The sequence below is a fragment of the Populus alba genome, chromosome 3 (assembly GCF_005239225.2).
Source record: "Populus alba chromosome 3, ASM523922v2, whole genome shotgun sequence".
In the NCBI taxonomy this organism is placed as follows: domain Eukaryota; kingdom Viridiplantae; phylum Streptophyta; class Magnoliopsida; order Malpighiales; family Salicaceae; genus Populus; species Populus alba.
Window position 1 is genome coordinate 13,024,308 of NC_133286.1, and position 22,025 is coordinate 13,046,332.

Below are 22,025 nucleotides of genomic sequence, written 5' to 3' on the forward strand. Positions count from 1 at the left end.
ATTAATTAATGACCTTCAAAAACACAAAAAAAAACCACCCCAAAATTCATAATCAACCCAAAACAAAAAAAATTTCTCAAGTTCAAATATGTTTTTGAGGTGCTTTCAATGTAAAAAAAACACTTAATCTTAACCTTCGTAGTTATATGAAAACTATTTGATATAAAAATCGATCGTTTTAATGATTGAAATCATCTCCAATAAAAAATTTTCTTTCTCTATGTTGGAATCTAGCGACCTTTTCTCTCTTCTCTATCAAAAAAATAATTGAAAAAAAAAAAGGAGAAATAAAAGTTTAGTATTAAAATTGAATTTTTAAAAATTATAGGGACTAGTTAAACCTAATATCTAAAAAAAATATAGGACTAAAATGAACTTTTCAAATAAATCTCAAACCCATCACCTATTTTACCTGTTTTTTTCACTTAAATCCTTATTTTGCATGGCTAACAACAAGATCCATAAATTTTGTTTTATTAACAATCATATTTGACATGTATTGAAGAGATGTAGTCCAAGTTTTTTTTGCTATAAAAACAAACACATGACTTGTATCAAAAGGAAAAAAAGGATGATTTACGCAGTAGTTGCTACATGTATTTCATTGTTCTAACACGTCTATGGAGATAACAAATCAATTTACTTTACAAAGCAGAAAGCAAGGCTAACAAAATTAACCTCTCCGGAGTGATATTCACCCCTTTCTTTTTAATATATTTGTTTCTTTTTCAAGTCCACGTGTATTCATTTTTATTATTTTCTCTAATTAATTTCTAATTGCATGCTAATATTTTCCTTTCTTTAAACACTGACGACATATTTGATACGAATATATTTCAAGCAAATGGCAGCAACAAAGCAGAATTACATCGAGGCTGGCTGAAAACATGTTTTTATTTACATACATCCAGTGTATTTTTAGCTGAAGTACCAGCAGCAAGACGAGTATACGTAAAAAGAAGTTCCCATAGTATGCTAGTATATGATTGCATATACATACCAGGGAGAAAACTGCGTTTTCTTTTTATTCGTATGCCTAACTTTGTCTATGAACTCGCACCAAAAACACGGATTCTCTGTTCAATTGGAACCCGGCAGCACGGACAAGTAGCTTTCCCCTTCTTCCCGTAATTATCACTGCAACTTGCACATATAACTTGGTGAGCACAAGGGAGGAAAACAACAGAGACTTCATCTTTTAGACAAATCATGCATTCCCTGTCACAGTTGGCTCCTTTCTCAGACGAATTTTCCAGTTTATCTAATTCATGAAGCAACCTAGCAATTGTTTCTCCTTGGGGCTTTGTCCTCTCAGACTTTCCCGAGGGCAAAGCATTTGACTGATTATTCAACTCAGTGGACTCTGCAGCAGATTTCAGACGTGAAAACTCTTGTTCAAGTCTTTGGAGATCATCCTTGTGGCGCTGGAAGTCAATCTCTATCTTTAGGCGCAAAGCCTCAAGCTTCCTTTTATTTTCAGCCTCAGCAGCTTCCTTGGCGCATCTTTCCTCTTCCACTAAGGTCAAAGCTTGCTCTTTGGCCTTCATCTCCTGCCTCCACTTCACCTGTAATAATAACATTTCATGGAATAACTGCTTCCCTACTATAGTTTAAGATAGGTAGAATGCATCCATAACCAATTCTTGAAACAAAGAACTGATAACTTAAACAGTTGCGGCAAAATTGAGAACTAGGCAACTAGGTTGCTAACTATATCAAACAGTTGGTTCTAAGACAAACTGGTGCGATCCAGAAAAGGCTACTGAACAGAGTCTTGAAGGAATACAGCCTACCAAATGGCTTAGTAGACCATGAAAAACAGAATGTTGGCAACAAAATTCAAAGACACAAGCACTATAAACCAGGATAGATTTTATTTTAAACGGTGTTTAACTTGCAGATTCCAGCTTTCAAAAATAATCTCAAGTTTTATCATATAGTCTAAACTAGAGAGTGCAACAAGGAATCAGTATTCATTCAACCATAATCAAAATTTGATCACATATCAAACAAAACAAACAGAAATAATTGAGAGTTTCAATCAAAACTATGGAACAATGGTGTCAAAGCAATGCATATTCTCAAAAGCCACAGATAATAATTATGAAATATTGACCAGTTTTGGAACATTAAATGCATCATAAAATATGAAATAAAGATGAGTAAAATAGACAAGTGTGGCTAAATGTATATGATGTCACGAACAAGTAACAATGTATGGATAAATGTGTAGACAATGATAACTCACTAGGCTTCTCTAAATCACATCACCATCGAAACAAAATGATAGTTTAGTAACCTTCTTTGATTGCATTCTCACTCATTTTTATGTAGTAAACTGATCAAGGAAAGCAGACAATGATTCAATATAAAGCTTAAAAAGGTTATGGAAGTTCTGTATCCAGGCAAACTACCACTTTGGAGTGCATTTTGAAAGTCATGGCACCAAGCTGGTCTCACTGGTGTTACCTTGCATTCCCATGCAACTTTGCACCAGTAGCAGGGGCCACACACTCTCAAAAAGAATAAGATCACACGTAAGCTTACAGGTCCACATAATCATGGGACATTAACTAGTTTTTACAAGAAAGAAAGAAGATGGGACAAGGAAAATTCTAAAGATTAAGATGCTAGATCCAGTTTTTTTATTAAATAATAATAGTATTTCAGGTCGCAGACATTGGAAATCTTGAAAATTTTTGCCATTCCCTTCCTACTTTCAATGATGTACAACAAATCTTTCCCGAGTAATATTTTCTCATTTAAGATGAAGAAAGGAATGAAAAAGGTTTCTTGAGAGAGTCCCAGTAGAGCCTTAATTTACATTTACCAGTACTTACTCAAAACCTGTCTCTCCAACAATCAAAAAATTTCCTCACAGAGCAAGGCCTCACCTATACATTGATTAAATATACAATTATTTCTCAATAGACTTGCACTTAAATCAACCAAAAGCTTTGATTTCATGACCAAAATCTAGCCATTGGATGCAATGTGACAACAATGGAGCATCATCTTTCCACTAATAGTGTATCTGCCTTTTTAATTTTACTTAAGTTATGCATGCCATTAAGGACACAAACAGATCATACTCATTTATTAGAACCTCATGTTTGTAATTCTAAATGAAGTCCATGCCAAATCACTCACAGCTAGCCTAAAATGTCATCCACCTAGAGGAAGGGGTAGCTCAATCAACTGAAGCAGATAAAAATAACAGATGGAATGATATTGAAAAGGCATGTTTATGGACTTTAAAGAAGCTATAACCACCCTCATTGATTCTTCTTCGAATAAGTTGAGCTCCAAGATCAGACGCAGAGGAGAACATCATCGAAGACAAAAAATTATCCTATCATTATGTCATACAAGACCATGTAGCCTTTGGTTCTATAAAACTCTAATCCCAATAGTAGAGTCCCAACCAGTTAAGAGGTAGGAATCATGTGGTTCGGTGGTAGAATATAATATCTACTATCTAGAGCTAAGTGATGCATTATTTCACATTCATTTCATACTTGCTGTGTTCAGTTAGTCACATGTAAACCTTGCTTAGCAGAAGATTAAACTTTCAGTTTTCCTCTGAGACATGTACATCTTTGTCTTCCTATACGACTACTGTAGGAATACCAAATAAGACACTATTTTGTTTTTACTAATGGACTTCATGAATTTTGATTCTATAACCTTTTGGTCTATGAAACTCTACTCCCAATAATTAGAATCACAACCAGTTAAATGGTAGAAAGAATGTGGTTGAATACAAGTGACTGGAGCTAATTAATGCATTTTTTTTTCAGATGCATGTGATGTTTCTTTTTTTAAATTCACTTGCACTGTTTCACCTAGCCCTATAAGATTCTTGCTTAGTAAGAGGTTAAACTTGTGCTTTCATCCGAGACAAATGTGCATTTTTATCTTCCTATCTGATCACTACAGCAATAATACACCATTTTGCTTTTAACTAGTGAACTATATAATTCCGAAGGCCCATCTTCTGTCTCTCACACTCCAGGTTTTTCCTTCTGTTGGGGGTGTGTGTGTGGAAGCAGTGTTGAGTACTTGAATGGTTTATCCTTAAATAAAGCATGCTAAGAGAAACTCACCAGTCTCACAATTCACTGTACCTTAAATTACAACATGAAACTGTGACAACACATGTAGGCAGGAAAACTTGTTGGTGCTTGTGCATGTGTGTGTCCTGGATTTAGGTAGATAGATGTATAACGCACCTCAGCTTCCTTCTGAGCCTGCTCAATTTTGGCCAAACATCGCTGCAACTCCTTGATCTTCTCTTTCTCATCTGCAATCTCGGCCTGCAGCTTAGTTTTCTGTTTCTCCCAAGCCAAAAGCCTCTTCAGGCACTTTTTCTCCCTCTTTGCTACCTCCAAACATGTTGTTACTGATTCTGATGCGCTTAACTTAGAAGCTTCCATCTCTGCCCTGATTTCAGCATTCTCTGTCTCCAGCCGTCTCACAGCTGCATTTGCCCTGTCCACTTGACTGCTAGCCTTCCTTAAAGCATTCTCCATCTCAGACAGCCTCTTCATGGTAGAATCCTCCAGAGTCTGTTTCCCCTTCTTTAATCGCTGGGTCTCCTCCCTTTCCATCCTCAACATTTTAAGCTCTGTTAAATCACTACTAAGCTTTCTGGCAGCTTGCATTGCCTTCTGATGTGCCCACTCCTTCCGCTCCTTCAATTGTTTCTCCAGATCCTTTATCTGTTGAAGCAGGGTCACCATCATCTCATCCTTCTGATCTTCTCCTACGATCTCCAAATTCTCATCAAGCTTCAAATTCTGAAGCTTGCTCAGCATCAAACTAACTCCATCTTCGTTCTTCAAATTCTGAGACTCCTCACCCTTCTCAACCATACCTTCATTTGCCTTTACAACTGGGGCAGCATCCCCACCTGCGGTAACACTCATACAAGCCTGAGATTGCAACTGAGGTTGCATCTGCATCTGTTTTGAATTAGCCCTAAAACCAGCAGCAAAAATTGCAACATTCCTCTTCAATAAAGACTTCATTGAAGGCGATAGATTAAACCTTTTAGGACACTCAATATCCTTATGCAAAGACATTTCTGCACTATAAGAGAAAAGCCCATTAACTGAAAACTCAGATCCTCCCCCACTTCCAAATCCCCATCCTCCATGAAACCTACACAAAGCCGGGGCCACAACACCAATCCCATTACCATTATCATCCCCGCCAACACTCTCTACATTAGTCTGAACATTACCACTCCCATTCCCTGGCAAACTCGCAATAGGAATTTCAAGTGCACTTGCTCTACCCACATGAAGATCACTCATCAACAAACACCACATAGCATCACCTTTACTCAAATGTGGCTTAACTTGTTGCAACAAACAAACCAAACCCGCAAGAGAATACTCCTCTAGTTGCCTTAAATCATCAAAAACAAGCTCAGTTTCATCTGCATTTCCGGTACCACCACCACCACCACCACAATTATTATTATTACTACTATTATTCAAAAAGGCCAATGCATTGTGCAATATATTAGTTAGCACATCCATGCCACCATAACAATGCCCATTGCGCAAAATCGCCTTTAACGCAACATCCTCATCATAACCTAATCCAACAAGCTTAGAAACGGCTTCTTTGTACAAGAATTCAAGATTTTTTAAAAGAATCTCTTCCAATTGTTCCTCAGTACAATAACCCCATCCGTTATCATCAAAATTAGAATTGGAGTTATTGTCGTTGTTGCTATGGGTTGGATCGTGAAGGCCCAGATGGTAAGCTAAGGGTTTGAGACCCGATTCAAGAAGGGTTTTGGCATAAACACAGGGATCGAATTCAGTGTAATTGGCAGGGCGGGGAACCCTCCGATTAGCACGGACATGTTTCTCTCTTGCAGTGCAACCCATATAGATTTATTTATGGAAACACAAAATCAAGAACTGTATAAAAAGATAGTTATACGAGAATATAATAATTAAATTAGGAATATTTGCAAATAGATAGAAAGAAAGAACACTTACAGGTGGTGGTGGAGGAGGAGAATGGGGAGCTTGTTTGGTGGTTGTCTGGGGTGAGTTTTGGTGAATTTTGTGTGTGCAATAGAGAGCGCGAGACAAAATGACGACAAGGGAAAAGGCATGCAGGCAGCTGAGGTTACTCGTATAGTTGGGCGGGCTTGTAAGAAGTTTGGTGGCTTGCTGCCCAAAAATAATTAGGGCAAGTCTTGAATTAATAATCCCTTTAACTATCGAGTAATTCTCAATTTGTTATTATAACAAGAGCTAAATAATATAGAAAAATCACTGCAGACTATGAGAGTTTTTATTAGAGATTATAATAGTAATTTAATTTTTAATTTTTTATAATTTCACGAGTGAATAAATGTGTTTTTGGGCTTTCTTCCACAAGCATATTCATGTTTTTTCAATTTTCATATATAGTTAAATAATATTTTTAGCCTTATAAAAGATTAAAAAAAAAAGGAACCTTTGCCTTTGAAGGTATTTTAGTATTTTTTTACATGGATATTTTATATAATTAAAACGACCATAAGAGGCGTTTTAATATTTTCAAGATTTATTTTTTATTTTTTAATTGAAAATTTACGGGTGTATATTTCTTACACTCCAACGAGTGGGCGGTGCCCACACCATTAAGGAGGTGTGTATAATGCTTCTTGGTGGCCAAATTTGGTCATCCACTGTCTAATTGAATGCGCAGTCATGTTCTTTTTCACATGGTATGTTACGTGTATATAGATAATGATTGGATTGTTGTCGATAATCAATTGTTTATGTTTTTCTTTTTTCTTTTTTCTTTTTTCTCCTGACAACTAAAATGCATAATTATCCTTTTTGTTTGTTGTTTATTCAAATCAGGCATATTTGTCATATTCTACCAGACCCATGTCCCTTGGTTTGGTATGGTTACAAGACCCAAATGCCTGGGTCTGGCAACCATGCTAGACTCATACACTTTGGTTTGCCAGACTCACGCATGGGTAAAAAAATTTTTTTTTTTTTTTTTAAAAAGTATAATTGGACTGCAAAAACAAACACTGCCTCATTAAAGTAGGATTTTTTCATTTATATGCAGTAGAATTTAATTGCAAACTCTTTTTTGTTTGTACAATTTATTTTATAAATTTGTTATATTAGAAGAGTAAAAAATGAAAAGAAATATTGAGTTCTAAGTGATTTATTTCAAGTCTTCAAAAATAAATTTCCCTTTTTTGTATGCATTTTGGATGAAAATATTAATTTTATGTTTTCATCCAAGTGTTTGACAGTTTTTTAAAGAGTTCATGCTTTTTTAAATTTGAGATATTGTTGCATGATCTAATTATCAAAGTTTGTTACAAGAAGAGTTTATTCTACATTATAACTATTAATATATAAGAAAATTTGAAATATATGATCATTTAGGAAACTTTTCAAGTCTTCAAAAATAAACTTTTTTTTTTATGCATTGTAGATGAAAATATTAATTTTATGTTTTCATCCAAGTGCTTGACAGTTTTTTAAAGGGTTCATACTTTTTTAAATTTGAGATGTTGTTGTATGATCTAATTGTCAAAGTTTGTTAACAAGGAGAGTTTATTCTATATTATAACTATTACGTATATATGAAAATTTGAAAAATATATGATCATAAGGGAAACTTTTAAACTTTTGAATTGATACATTATGTTACAAGAAAAGAAAATATTGTATATGTAAAGGATTTATTTTTCTTTTGACTATCTTAATTTGTGCAATTTTTTTAGATGATTTCTTCACTAAAATTAGAGATTAATAAATAAATAAATAAGTGAATTTTAGGAATGCGTGTGGTTAATGTTCCAAAATAAAAGAAAAAAATATAAAAAAGATAAAATATATTTTGTTAAAAAGACAAAGATGAAAATACAAAATAAATATGTTTTTAGAACAACTATAAGTGAATTCCTATATATATTTTTTAAAAGCGCATGGGTCTGGCATGACTGCTTGGCCTGGGCGTTTGGGTCATGCCATACCCAAGCAATTGGGCCTGCGGGGCTCCATATCCAAGGCATGTGGTCTAAAAGGGTTGTTAGATGCAACGTGCATGAGTTTGGCGTGGCTGATAGATGCAAGACGTTTGAGTTTGACATGATTGTCGGACCCATGTTACTTGAGTTTGACAAAGAGTTGAGTGGGAGTTTAAAAATTAACTCACATAGTTAGGTTTAATAACACTATTAAAATATTCTCCATACTTTTAATATTTTTTTACATTTAAAAAAATTTGATATTGACCCACTGTGGAGCGCGGGTCAATAAATTAGTTTATCATTAGATTTTTGTTTTAATTTATATCAATATAGCATTAACTTTCTTGTACCAAAACTAAGTTCACTTATCTATTCCATAAAAAATAGGCCAATCATATTGAACATATAAAATTTATGAAAAAATAACTCTTCATAATCTCACACGAGATCTGAATCACATGAATAAAAATGTTGTATAACTCTTAACAATTAGATTAACACAATTTGATTAATTTTAGGGTTAATTATACAAAGAATCCTATAATTTGCTTATTTTACCATTTTTCTATGTTTTGTTTTTAATTACACTTTACATCCTAAATCAATCTAATTTTTAAACTTGGAAGAAAATACCTCATATATAATATATAAAACACACTAACAAATGACAATTAAAATTTTTCTTTCTTTAGAATCCCTAGCAATTTTTCAATCATAATTACACTCACACTCACAATCACAGGGCAGTTAGATCCTAATAGTCTCAACTCCTAACTTTTAAGCAAAACTTGAGATTTCACACCTCATTTTATTGTAACAACATATCCATACAAATACAAACCCAACAAACCAAAATACAATTCTCTAGCTAATTATGAAGGCTTTGATTCATCACATATTCATAAATAAAAAGGATTTTTGGTATTGTAATTGTTTAATTGCAAACATTACCCAAATAAGCATAACCAATAAATATAACAATCAAAGGTTATCATGATTATAAGTCATGGTAAGAGAAGAAATTGCTGAGTCTTGAGAGTTGAATTTTAGGAGGTAAATTCATGGTTTGGATGTGGGTCATGATGAGAAGAAATTTATATGGATTTGTGGTTCGAAACCTGAGCCATTAAACAAGAATTTGGCAAATCTAGGCAAGACACCCCTAAGATAATATTCAATGAGGCTAAAGATGACAAACCCAAAGAAGTAGATTTATTACTAACATTAGAAATACAAAATGGATTGCATAATTGAAAGCAAAACTATTCCAAACAGTTGTTAAAGGAGTAGTGAGGGTTAAGAGGAGAGAGATTAATGTAGACACTTCTTAAGATATGCTAAAATCAAACTTGAATGGTTTGAAACTTGACCCAACAGGAACTTACCTTGAAAAATAAAAGTTATATGTAATGATCACTTCCACTTTACGCCTATAAAAAGATGCAAACGAGTATAAAATCAAAATGAATTTGATTAATCATTTAAATAGTTTGCAAGTTCAATCAAGAACTTAGTATGAGAATCACTCAACCATAAAAAACTAGCAAGAATGTTGATTTTTTTTTATTAAAAAAATGGTATAACCTCAAAAAATCTCTATAAAAAATATATATACTATAAAGAATTTCAAATCTAATAGAATATCCCTAATAGAAATGGATAAACCTAATAAATAATAATAATAATAATCCAAAGAACTCAAGTTTAAATAAAGGCTTTAATATCTATATAATCATTCACTCTCCTAAGCTCTTTTAGTTAGACTTTTCATTCTCTACTACAAATTACTATTTTAAGTATTAGAATGTTATTTATTATGTGAGAATAAAGTTCACGTACAAACACTTTGGCTCAAGATGCAAGTGACTTATGAAGTCATTATGACTTTATAAATTGTTTTTAGAAAAAATAAATTTGCATACTCTAAATAACAAGAGTTTGTCAAAAACACTGTAATTAACATATAAATAAAGCTAGTAAACTAGAAAAGATGCTGTTTTTCGCCACTCTTTTCCTGCTACTATCAACTAGAAATGGCTCTCATGATTCATCAAAAATCATGTTTTTCTATAGTATTGTGTTCCTTTGGGTGTAATATATTTAAAAAATAGTTGTGTTACGCATGGCTTAATAGCATGTATAATTTTAGTTTGTTGAGATTTTTTATTGGGTGTTTTCCTTTATTTTTAGTTCTTTTAGTGCATGGAGTTAACGAGAGACTTTAATTTTACAAAAGTAATTGTTAATGTTTTTTAAGCGAAAAAAGAAAAGAAAAAAAGTGGAGATGAATAATTTTTAAGGAGATGAAAACTAAAACACCACATGGTGCAAAATGGATAAATTAGTCGTTGACGAGGGAGGAGGGAAGAGTTTCTACGGAGGAATTCTTTTGTCTTTATGCCTTCCCTTCCCTTAAATTCACAATTCATCTTTTCTTTCTCTTTTTTATACTTTGCTGGTGGGCCCCTTAGTTCATATATATTATCGTTTCTTAAAATATATATATATATATATATATATATATATATATATATATATATATATATATATATGCAATTGACTTGCTTAATTCACATAATTTAAAACATTTTGCATCTACTTGAGTACCCTTAGAGATCATCGATATAACAATTTACCTTGATTTTAATTATTGTAAACACCGTAGAGATAACGGAATGGAATTTAATATTAACGTAATTTGATTAAGCTGTGCCCATCAGGACTTGAGAGTTGATAGATACTAGCCTTGAATGCTGTCGATTAAAGCACAGATAAGAAGCAAGAAAAACAATAAAAAAAATGAGAAGATACCTTAACATGGAGAGTGGATAGATGCCATGGAAGCCATAGCAAGTCACGAGGTAAGAGAGAGAGAGAGAGAAAAAAAACTTTATGTTGCGATGACTTTTTCGTTTCCTTTGATGGCATTTTCATCGCATTGCTCACCCAAGATGTCAGGGTGAAGTAACGCCAAATTCTGTGTGCAGACTTTTTGTTCACAGTCATCGCCTTTCTTCCAAAATAAAAATCTTTTACTGTTTTTAACCTTTCATAATTTCGGTCTCTTTTCCTGATATTAGTCAAGGTGTTAAATGTTGAACAGAATAATACTAACGGTAATTAATTAACAAAAATAAAATAAAATTATGCCTTCTCCCTGTTATCTATCTATCTATATATATATGAAATAAAACAAAGTTCACATATACAGCCCATTTGTAGGCTTCCTCAAGATCGCTATAGCCATGGCTGTGAAAACCAGCAAAGATCAAGACCCTTCACCTGCTCTTTTAGATGCAGTGGAAGAAATCATGAGACTCTACAAATCACTACCGTCAAGACCCTCCATCGAAGAAGTTGAAGCAGCCATTTCTGTGATCAAGACTGTCAACAATGAAGAGCAGGCAAAGCTTGATGATATTTCAGACCAGGAATGCCCTCAAGATGTCCCACGGGAGCTCTTCTCCGTACTACAACAAGCGAGAAAGACCGCGTTGTTGTTTAAAAGCCATGAACAGAGAAAAGAGGCTCTTCACTTGGTTGAAGTTGACAAGATGTTCGAGACCTTTGATGGGTTGATTCAAAAATCTTCTCTGTTGGTTTCCGGGGATACTCAGAAGGAGAAACTGGTTTCTATCAGTGAGTCAGTTGAGGAAATTGAGAAAGAAAGTGTGGTTAGTGATGAAAGTTTGATCAAGAAGAGAGAAGATGGAGAATCGAAGAAAGATAGCTTCAAGGGTTTGGCGAAGAGCTCTTCCTCGAAAGCTGCTTTCTTTTCAGGTAAAGAAATAAACTTTCTTTAATGTTTCCTTGGTGTTTGGCTTCAAGAGTTTGTATATGCATATACTTGAAGATTGTAGGATCTTGGTATTCAAAGACAAACTATATTGATCACTTTAATTCTTACATGTTCAAAACATTAAAAACGGGAGAGAAAACAAAATTAAACCTGTCTAAATTCAGTTGTGTATTTGGAAGTTCAAGAATATCTTGGTTGTTCTTGACTCATATATGCAATTTCGGAAATGAAGTTTTGTTGTCAATTCGATGTGATTATTGAAAAGAATATTGTGCTGGAAGAGAAAAAGGTAGTTTTTCGTAATCGATTTAGGTTTGTTTACTTATGATCTACGTCCTATCAAATAAGATGTTTGAATTAACTTCTGTGCTGTTGAGTTCTTCTGTTAATTCTGGTTGAATATGTAGTTCTCTTTATTGCTGATTCTAGGGATAGCCAAAAAGAGATGCCTGGACTGCTCAAGCGCTGCTTGTAGTAGCAGGTTGAGTGTGAGGCTTAAAGAAGGATGAAAAGGCAAAAGAAAACAAAATTCTAATTTGGAATGAAATTCTTATTTTGTTTCCTGCAACGAGATGGTATTCCAGCTCCATTTCTGTTTTTCCTAATCTGAATATTCTACTCTCTCTTTTAATGCGTGGATGTGTTGTGGTGCATTGCAGGTGAAGTGGACACTGAGAAATTAAGTCTAATGAAGGTGGCAGCGATCATAGAAAATTCTGCAAAAACTGGAGCTGGTGTTCTTGATCTTAGAGGCAAGTTGATGGATCAAGTTGAGTGGCTCCCACTGTCAATTGGGAAATTATCAGTTATTACTGAATTGGACTTATCCGAAAACCAAATTATGGCACTTCCATCCACCATTAATAACCTCAAAACCTTGACAAAGTTGGATGTCCACTCAAACCAACTAATAAACCTTCCTGAGTCATTTGGGGAGCTAATCAATCTCACCGATCTCGATCTCCATGCAAACAGGTTAAGATTGTTGCCAGCTTCTTTTGGGAAGTTGACAAACCTTGAGAATCTTGATTTGGGTTCAAATCAGTTCACTCAGTTGCCAGAGACTATTGGGAGTTTGACCAGCTTGAAGAAATTGAACGTGGAAACAAATGAACTTGAGGAGCTTCCACACACAATTGGAAGTTGCACGTCACTGGTGGAGCTGAGATTAGATTTCAATCAGCTCAGAGCTCTTCCCGAGGCAATCGGAAAGCTGGCTTGTTTGGAGATTCTGACTTTGCACTATAACAGAATTAGAGGGTTACCAACAACGATGGGCCATCTTTCCAATTTGAGGGAACTTGTTGTAAGCTTCAATGAACTAGAATTCATACCTGAAAACCTGTGTTTTGCAGAAAATCTCAGGAAATTGAATGTCGCAAATAACTTCGCGGATCTAAGAGCATTGCCACGAAACATCGGAAACCTTGAATTGCTCGAGGAGTTGGATATAAGTGATGATCAGATCAGAGTCTTGCCAGATTCTTTCAGGCTCTTGTTAAAATTGAGAGTTTTTCGTGCTGACGAAACTCCTCTGGAAGTTCCACCAAGACAAGTAGCTACTTTGGGCGCTCAGGTAACTTTTGATGAACAACTTTTGGCTTATCAATTACTAAATTCTTACCTGTTTCACACTCTTATTCAACTTCTGTTCATCAGGCTGTTGTTCAGTTCATGGCTACACTCGGTAACAAGAGAGACACAAACCCTCAATTGTCAAAGAAGAAGAAGAAGGGTTTATGGCACAGGGTCTGCCTAATCTTTTGGCCTTTCCGGAGCAACTAAACCCTCTAGTTGATAGTTGACCAATGCTTGAGGTCATATACATGTTTATCGCCGATGTGCATAAGCTGAAATGTCCTGCTTTTCCGACAAGTTTTCATTTTTTATTGATTAACGTATAAATCATTCCTCAAGATCACGCTGGCTTTGTTTAGTTCAAGTGTAATTAAGGAGAAACAATGTAAAGGCATTCCTATTCTGTAAAATCATTTCTACTGCGAGATACGTTATCTGTTATTTTCTGCAATTATTTTAAGAAGATGAACTATTCTTTAAACTACCCTTATTTCCTTCTTCTACATCATCTCTTTTGGTTCGAGACTCGTGTAGAATGGCTCCTGTATATCAAACAAAGGTATTTGAGTTGTGGCAAAATGTTTCTAGTGCAATTGGTGTCAATAGGAGCACTCAGCCTCCTGGCCATTACATCCTGAATCACAGAATGAGAGTTTTTTTTTATTTTTTTGAATAGTGAGTGTGTAGACCAGTTTACGCGTATATCAACTAATTCTCCAAGACCTTGAAGTTAACAACTATGTAAGTCTTCAGTGATTCTAAGATTTATGTCACTCGAAATGATAACCTCAAAGGAGTAAATCTCCTTAGAGTTGCAGAGGTTTTTGCTAATACCTTTGGTATATCAAACATGCCAACATAATTTGATAACAATTTATAAAACATGTAATGTTTCTCAATCCCTGAGATTTTTGCTAGGTTACATCACTTGTATTAGAGAATAATATAAATCATATTATAAAACCTCACCTATCAGTTTAAGCTATTGGATTGAATTGATTATTTGACATGATATCAGAGTCTTGATAACTATATGATCATAAATTCAAATCTCACCATCTATATTTATTTAATAAAAATTAAATATAAATAGTATAATTTTATATAAGTTTGAAGTCTAAATAACTTTTAAAATGTTTTAAATAATAATATAAATTATATATATTAAAATCTCGTCTAATGATTTAAACTATTAATTCTTTGATAATTTAAATACAAATAAAACTTTACAAATCTAAAAACATCATCATTACAAGATTAAACAAATCCATGTGAATCATAAGGATTAAATAAACATTACATTGAAAGTAATTATATCATAAAACTAAGAAAATTGCGTCCGAGTCAACATCCAACTCTGGTTGGCCCAGCCTACCTGATCTTGGGTTTGAACAATTTAAAAACTCAAAATGTCAATACTTATCTCTGAAAGACGAATGATCATGGCGATAATTAAGCCACATCCCTTAATCAAAACCGGCCTGTCGTCAAAGTTATCCAAAACAAAGTGGGAATCTGTATCATACATCTCTGAAATGGAGCCATCATCCAAGTCTTCTTTTATCTGAGAGCAACTCCCAATATTTGTATGATCATGAGCACTGACAGGCCTCGAAAGCCATAGTTTATCTTAGGGATAACGTTCTTTTTTTCTTTTTTCTTTTTTTTTTTTTAAGATGAAATGTTACTGTAATATTGGTATGTTGAGCATTGGTTGAGTTTGAGGTTGACCATTTAAGCTACTTTTAAAAGAAGCCTTGTTTCGAATCAGTTGGCTTAAATCTGTGGTCCGCACCCCTGTTTTTCCAGTTTTAAACAAGAGTGGACCAATTCGAACGTGGAATAGTTATTTTTTAAAAGTGGTTTTTTATTTAAAATTATATTAAAATATTATTTTTTAATATTAATGTATTAAAATAATTTAAAAATATAAAAATAATAAATTTTAATCAACCTGCTCGACCGCAATCCCAAATGGACACGAGGTGTTGCGGAAAAAAAATGTTGTCCATGGATATTTATATTTTGTATAAGAATCTTCCCACATGCAAAACTTTTCAATCCATGGATTTCAAATTAGCAGACATTTTTATATACATAAAATTCAAGGTAAGCGGAGTCTTATTCTTCGAAAGAAGTTTTATGGGTTTTTTTTTCAACTTTATTAAAGATATTTTAGATATTTCATAACCTTTAAGCCGCTCACCCCCCCCCCCCTATAGTTTATTTCTATTTTATTTTGGTCCACTGGTTCAACTTTATATATAAAAGTTCTTTTTCTGCACATACGATTTTAGAACCAGGTTTGCCTGGCCAAGTAGCATGCTGGGCTGAATGTCGAGATGCGTGGCCTTGGCAGTATAAATTATAGTTTTAAAATTCGGCCTACTCTGACATGCTAATCTAAAACTTCAGCTAACCTGAAACTAAAATCATACCGGGTTAAAAAAAAATAAAAAAAAAAAACCTGGTTATAATCCGTTGACTTTTATTTTTTTTTTACTAAAACAATGTTGTTTTGATTTTTTTTTAAAAAAAAAATTTGACTCGGGCAACTCAATCAAAACCTAGAACCCGGACTGAGTATGAAAGTTATGCTGCATGACACAAATTTCAGTTTTCTATGTTTTTTGTTTGATGATTAAATTATTTTTAGCTTCCTACATAATTAATTACTTTTTTAATTTTTTTATAAATATTTATAATATAATCCGGCTCACATTCTTAAATTTTTGTGTGTGTGTGTATTATTGGTCTTCTATTGAAAATTATAAAATCCGAAAAATAAAAAAATTGTAGATAAAATGAAATCATTTTAGTACTCTCAATCTATTTTATAATAATAAACATCAGGAAAATGAATATAGCATGAAGAAGTTTATTGGTGCAAATGAATTGTCATTTAGAAGCAAGAAAAAACTAATAATAAAGATTTAAATATTAATTATTTCTTATGTTAATTTTCAAATGATTATATCCCTATTTTGAAGTTGACCAAATTACTTGACATGATTTGAGAGTTTGATTTCCTTTTCTTTTATCTCAAAATAAGCACAACAAATAATTTATTGTCTGAAATTATTTACGTACATGAGTTTATTATTAAATTTCAAATATAATGAAACTCAATATTTAAAAATTTTCATCAATGCCCCAATAAAAATAAAGAAAGTTTGAACGATTAATTTGATTTTTACCGCCTTCTACATCACTTAACCATTTATTATAGAATCTTTTAATCTTTTTATTAAATAAATTAATAAATATATTTTTATTGATCAAAATTAAATATTTTTGCAAGGTAAAATTTAGCTTTCAACGTAAGATACGCATATGTTATTAATTAACACAAAAAACACCAGGAAACAAATCACTATAGATTCCCATAATAATTTATCTTTTTTTATTATTATTTTATTGCACCCTTGTAGACCTTTAATAGTCATTTAAAACATATTTATTAAGTAATGATATGATTCAAAGATACTTCGATGAAAAAAGCGGTGAGAAGAGATGCTTTTTTTAAATTTAGAGGTAAACATACACTTTGGTCCCTAACTTTTAAAATTATAAAATTGTAATACCTAATACTTTATAAAATTTAATTTTGGTTACAAATGTTATTTTTTTATTTTTTGGTTCTTTGTTTTAGAAAGGAGAGAGAGGATAGTTGAATTGTAATGATAAAGAGAAAAAATCTTGGTTGATATCGATTTTAATAATGAACCTATGCTGTGAGTAACCAGAATGCGAAACTAGGACCTGGTAATCTACCACCCTGATGCCAGATTGCTTGATCTTGCTTTTTAAGACATTCAAAGTTTTCTCCAATGACTTGTGGGACATCATAAATGATTGTAATAGCAATCTCAAGGCCAATTGTATTCAATCCATGACAAATTGCGTTGCTGATTACTCCTTTTGGATGATTAACATTAATATCTTTTGATGATCCCTAAGTGGTACTCTGTCTTGCTTCGGTGTCTGAGATGACATGTGCTGGCAGTATTCTCATATATTCATAATGTTCTTACTCAGATTATTCATCTGTCACAGATCTAGCGCGGGCATTCTTGGAGCAATGTTCAGGCAAGAAGGTTGCGTTGCCTATACTGTGGGATCATCGATCAACCAGATGGCGAGTTTGAGCACATTAACGTTTTGGTGACTTCTGGTTCATTGATCCCCAGCCTCATACAATGTTTACCTTTCCGACTTGACATTTCAATATCGCCCAGAAATGGTCAGCGTCCCTTTTGCCTCATCTATATATGCATTTTTTCACTTTTCATAATTGGTGTTTGAATTAGCCAGCTTCATTTCAGCATTCTTTCAGAATGCAATGCGTTGTTTCTCAAACAAATGGCAAGTGGATGTCCAAATTATCTTGTTTCTCCTTAAGAAAGCATTTGTGGCTATACTAGGTGATGCTGAAGTTATTACCTGAATGAGAATCCGGGTGGCATTGTAGATTAGAATTTTTTAAACTGTTGAATTAATTTACATGCTGTTTCACCTCACCTAACTCATATGGTGAAGGAAGTCTTCATGGCAGAAATAGTTGAACTCTGTTTACTTACTTTTGACGTTGTTTATGCTGGATTGCTTGCGGTCATCACTTGGTATCCTCAGAAGATAATTTCTAGGAAGTTAGCATTTGCCGTACTTCACTGGACAAAACAGTCCAACTTCCATTGTTTTGTCTTTGAAGTCGGTTCAATTGACTTTCAGTTTAGAGGATTGTCGTTATTTGAATGTTATCTGGTTAGGTGCTGAATTTGAAGCTCGGCTGATAGTAGATAAACCTGTCAAAATCGTGCTTCAATTGGATGGCGTCAAACTATAGATACTAAAACTTCCAGAAAAACCTTGAATGGGAGCCTAGGGCAAGGTATTTTGGGATTGGTGAGGAGGTGTAGACTGAGATAGGGACTGATTTTCACGACATCTGCTTTGACTTTGCCATTCCCAAGGAAACACGCAACAGATAAAGATTCTTTTACAGCCCTGTTTTTATTTTGTCTCGCTGTAATTGCATTTCTGGTTTTTCATCTGCAAAGTTTTACTATATGGTTTAAACCCAGTGCTTACATTTTATGGATAAGCAACTTTCAATTCTTGTTTGGTGAATGGTTTCTTGATGGGCACTAAAGATGCCTGATTAAGTATGTGGCAAAAGCTAACATGCATAAATTTGACGCAGGTTTTCCAATTGATATATTCATGTTCTAGATAATAATCACAGGAATATTTCTCATTATTATAGCCTTTTTCCTATTTTCACTTAATAATTGATTGAGTACGTCTAGTGAATTTCCACTTTTTCCACGACTCTATTAGTTAAGATAGCAGGCCGGGGGACGAAGTGTTCTGTTGTTTCAGTCTATAGCTCATGGGAAGTGGGGAAACCTCAATATTTCCGGTGGATCAAGGAACGTTTTAATGGTCCAAATGTCCATTTTTGTGTACAGGCCATGCGATGGCCATTCGTCAAGATCTATATGCACCCAGGTGGGGATCACCGGTTCCCAGGCCTTCCAGTAAGAACTCCTGGCTACAACTTTGCTGTTGTGTACGGGGATCCTGGTACTGAAAATAATGAAGATGGCTCATGATGTAATTTGAAATGTGGTTAGGAAACACCTGTTCAGAATGATTCTCAAATGATAAATTCTCTTAAGACTGCAACATTTTGTATAGACCACGCTGTATTATACATATCTTGCTTGTTGCTGAAATATTTCAACAGATTATTTGCAGGAGGCGATTTTACAGGGTGGAATGGTGTAATCTTGCGTTTGAACATGCTCACCAAAGAACAGAACACTCTGCATATCCAGAGATACATGCAGATCAAATTCAAATGGTCAGCCTTGTGGGATAGAGATTGATCGACAGTGTCCTCCATCGAGCAAGATTGTGAAGGACCACACTTGGATCCCTTAAAAGATATCAGGTGTATGCACGCCGTGTATATTTTTTGAATTCTCTCTTCATAGCAGTCCAGTCATCTCTAGAATGACTGGTTTCAAGCCTGAAATTGCGATCGAGAAATGACATGCTTGCCTAAATATTCCATCCACAGAAATAGTCCGCATCCTTTTTTTTCTTCTTAGTTTCGTGTGCATTAATGAATCGAAAAAACGTGGCTGAAAGATGGATGGCTGAACTTTTTGGGTGGTGTAATGTCTATGGGGCATCCAATGGCTGTTCAGTCAACGTCTGATATAATTGGCCAGTGAATTTTTGCAATGGAAAATAAGATCCCTGTCCATGTCCCTCTCTCTTGTCGGAAGTACATTTTCGTTGTGCTCAAACTTTTGCTTCTCTTCATTTTTACCGCTGTCCAATTTTCTTTTCTGTTTCTAGTTTCGCTCTCATTTCTCTCTGGTGGTGATTTTGAAAAGCTGCTTTCAACTTTTGGAAATTGAAAGATCAAATGAAAAACTTGTAGCATCCTTTTCATCTGCTTTCTTTTCTTTTCTTTTGACAACCAGAAAATGAACAAAAAAAGAAACAAAATTGCAACTTCAACGGTTTGAAATTAGTATATTGCTTTGATAGATAGTAACAGCTCGTCCATTCAATAAGAGATAAGTACGGGTACATCACTATGGATAAAAAGAAGAAATCGAAAAAACAATTAAATTCCGGTCTTTCTATGGCTATTTAATGGGAAGAGTTTTTTTTTTTTTTTTTTTTTTTTTTTTTTTAAGTTGGGTTTTTGCTAGTAGTCTCTATTTTCCTAAAAAAAACAAGTCCTTTATGCATAATGTGTAACCATTTGGTGCCTAAATTAGTGGAGTGCAGGGGAAATCTACATGTGGAAAAAGATAGAAGGTGCACGATAAGGCTATTTTGGTTGTTTTGTGTGTGAATATGTTGTCTTTTATACCTGATGATCCTTGGCTATTCATCTGTCTTTTGCATTGTGGGCAGTAGTTTTGCAAATACTCTATTTAAACTATCCATATGAGTAATTATAAAGAATAGTTACTTATAAAACAAATTGCCCATAAAGGCTTTAACCCAATTAACACATGAAAAAGGACATTCAAGTAGGTGTCATATTAACAACTTGCAAGGCATGGCATTTAAAGGACGATTGTAGTTACATGAGCATAAATAAACTGCATTTGGCATACCATTTGTGTATTTGGTATTGTGTGTATTTGGTATTGTGATAACTTTTGTGGTTGTGGTTTGAAAAAAATTATTTTATAAAAAGTATTTTTAATTGAGGTTGATTTAGTATTTATATATGTTTGATTAAAACTATGGTTGAATTTGAGGTCGAACAAAAAATTATTCAATGTGTTTGGTTAAAAAATTATTTTTCAAATTGAGGTTTTATATATATATATATATATATATATATATATATATATATATATTGATAGTTTTGAATTTAAATATTGTAGATTTAACCATTACTATTACATCATGAAACAAATAACATTTTATATAAAATATTTTTTATTATTAAATTAAACTATTTACAATTCTATCATGTATGAAATACATCCACAAGGTCTCCAGTTTTCTTGATTTCTTAAGCGCACAACAACATCAAGTAAAATATAATCAGGAACAAAATTAGGATTGCTATTAAATTCTGTAAATGCTACGTCATTAATAAAATACAATTAAAAATAAAAAATTTAATTTAATTTTTTTATTGGGTTAGACCCGGTTCAATGTCATGGAACAGTGGTGCATGTCTCTACTACTCATTTAAGTGAACAATGAAGCTCTCTACTATTCACATGAGCAGTGAAGACATGCTCCATTGTTCACTTTTAAGTGCACAATGAAGCTCTCCACACTGAAAGAGCACAATGTTGCTTTCAGTGAGCCTGCATTTTTAACGTAGGAATTGAAGGGGCCCACGCATGTGAATCCACTTTTCATCAATTACCAAACATTTGTTTTCCGTGATTGGTTTCAAACGTAGAAGCAACCACAGAAACAAACAGCCACTAAGCCTCTCTTTCTTATTCTATGTAGCTATTCAGTTGAGCTTTATGCTGTCAATTAGGTAGCCTTTTTTATGCTCAATTTTATCCTTGTTAGTGTCCCTTTTAGTTTTTAAAATCACATGCATTTCAAAGACTTTAAGTTTTAATTATTGTGTGATTGTCAAGAGTTATGGGTGGCATGTTGATTCAAAATAGGAGAAGAAGACATTGAAATTTTGCAAGCAAGCATGCTTATTCGATTGTCCTTTGTAAAGGTGGAAGAGCATGTTTAAGGTAACTCTTTAAAAGGAGGTGCATGTTTGGCTACGATATTTTATTTGATGTGATTTTTCAAGAGAAGGTGATTCATATAGAGATTGTTCAATGAGAGATGGAGATTCTATATGGGAATTTTATATGGAAATATAGAGATTTTATATGGAAACAGATATTTTGAATAGAGGTTATGTATAAAGATGATGAAATTTTGTTAAAAGACAAGAAGATGTTTTCATAGGCAATGACAATCAAAGACAACTTTAGAGGAAAAAAAACTATAAGACCAGGCATAAAGATAATGTCATTGGAGATAACATAACTTTCATTTATAAAGAAGAAAGTTAAAATACATTTTAAGTGATTTTAATTCCAAAAAGAAAATAAAGGCTAACATTTAAAT

The 22,025-nt window shown here is 33.4% G+C and overlaps 2 protein-coding genes and 1 long non-coding RNA gene across 5 annotated transcripts; 2 read left to right on the top strand and 1 right to left on the bottom strand.

Annotated features, from left to right (window-relative positions):
* Window positions 1–876: 876 nt before the first annotated feature.
* Window positions 877–6,178, bottom strand: LOC118051750 (MND1-interacting protein 1). 2 transcript variants are annotated; one of them, XM_035062470.2, is made up of 3 exons: window positions 6,018–6,178; window positions 4,233–5,936; window positions 877–1,565 (listed from the first exon to the last, which is right to left on the bottom strand). In XM_035062470.2, the coding sequence occupies exons 2-3, from the start codon at window positions 5,901–5,903 to the stop codon at window positions 1,047–1,049; spliced, it is 2,190 nt and encodes a 729-aa protein (XP_034918361.1). In that variant the 5' UTR covers window positions 5,904–5,936; window positions 6,018–6,178; the 3' UTR covers window positions 877–1,046. The 2 variants fall into 2 exon arrangements, with proteins under 2 accessions (XP_034918361.1, XP_034918360.1); XM_035062469.2 differs by having other exon boundaries at window positions 4,233–6,178.
* Window positions 6,179–11,193: 5,015 nt separating this feature from the next.
* Window positions 11,194–13,817, top strand: LOC118051749 (uncharacterized). Its single transcript, XM_035062467.2, has 3 exons — window positions 11,194–11,791; window positions 12,470–13,386; window positions 13,470–13,817. Exons 1-3 carry the CDS (start codon window positions 11,257–11,259, stop codon window positions 13,593–13,595), a joined length of 1,578 nt encoding a protein of 525 aa, XP_034918358.1. The 5' UTR covers window positions 11,194–11,256; the 3' UTR covers window positions 13,596–13,817.
* A 3,268-nt stretch (window positions 13,818–17,085) lies between these two features.
* Window positions 17,086–19,666, top strand: LOC118051748 (uncharacterized). 2 transcript variants are annotated; one of them, XR_004688083.2, is made up of 3 exons: window positions 17,113–17,350; window positions 17,445–17,631; window positions 19,138–19,666. It is a non-coding gene; the product is annotated as an uncharacterized lncRNA (long non-coding RNA). The 2 variants fall into 2 exon arrangements; XR_004688082.2 differs by having other exon boundaries at window positions 17,086–17,631.
* Window positions 19,667–22,025: the final 2,359 nt, after the last annotated feature.

Bases quoted from the DNA above. Each gene is read 5' to 3' on its own strand.
- LOC118051750 (XM_035062470.2), bottom strand. From the start codon at position 5,903: ATGGGTTGCACTGCAAGAGAGAAACATGTCCGTGCTAATCGGAGGGTT. The intron at 1,566-4,232 runs GTGCGTTATACA...TTATTATTACAG, and splicing joins AGGCTCAGAAGGAAGCTGAG to GTGAAGTGGAGGCAGGAGAT.
- LOC118051749 (XM_035062467.2), top strand. From the start codon at position 11,257: ATGGCTGTGAAAACCAGCAAAGATCAAGACCCTTCACCTGCTCTTTTA. The intron at 11,792-12,469 runs GTAAAGAAATAA...GGTGCATTGCAG, and splicing joins GAAAGCTGCTTTCTTTTCAG to GTGAAGTGGACACTGAGAAA. The intron at 13,387-13,469 runs GTAACTTTTGAT...TCTGTTCATCAG, and splicing joins TAGCTACTTTGGGCGCTCAG to GCTGTTGTTCAGTTCATGGC.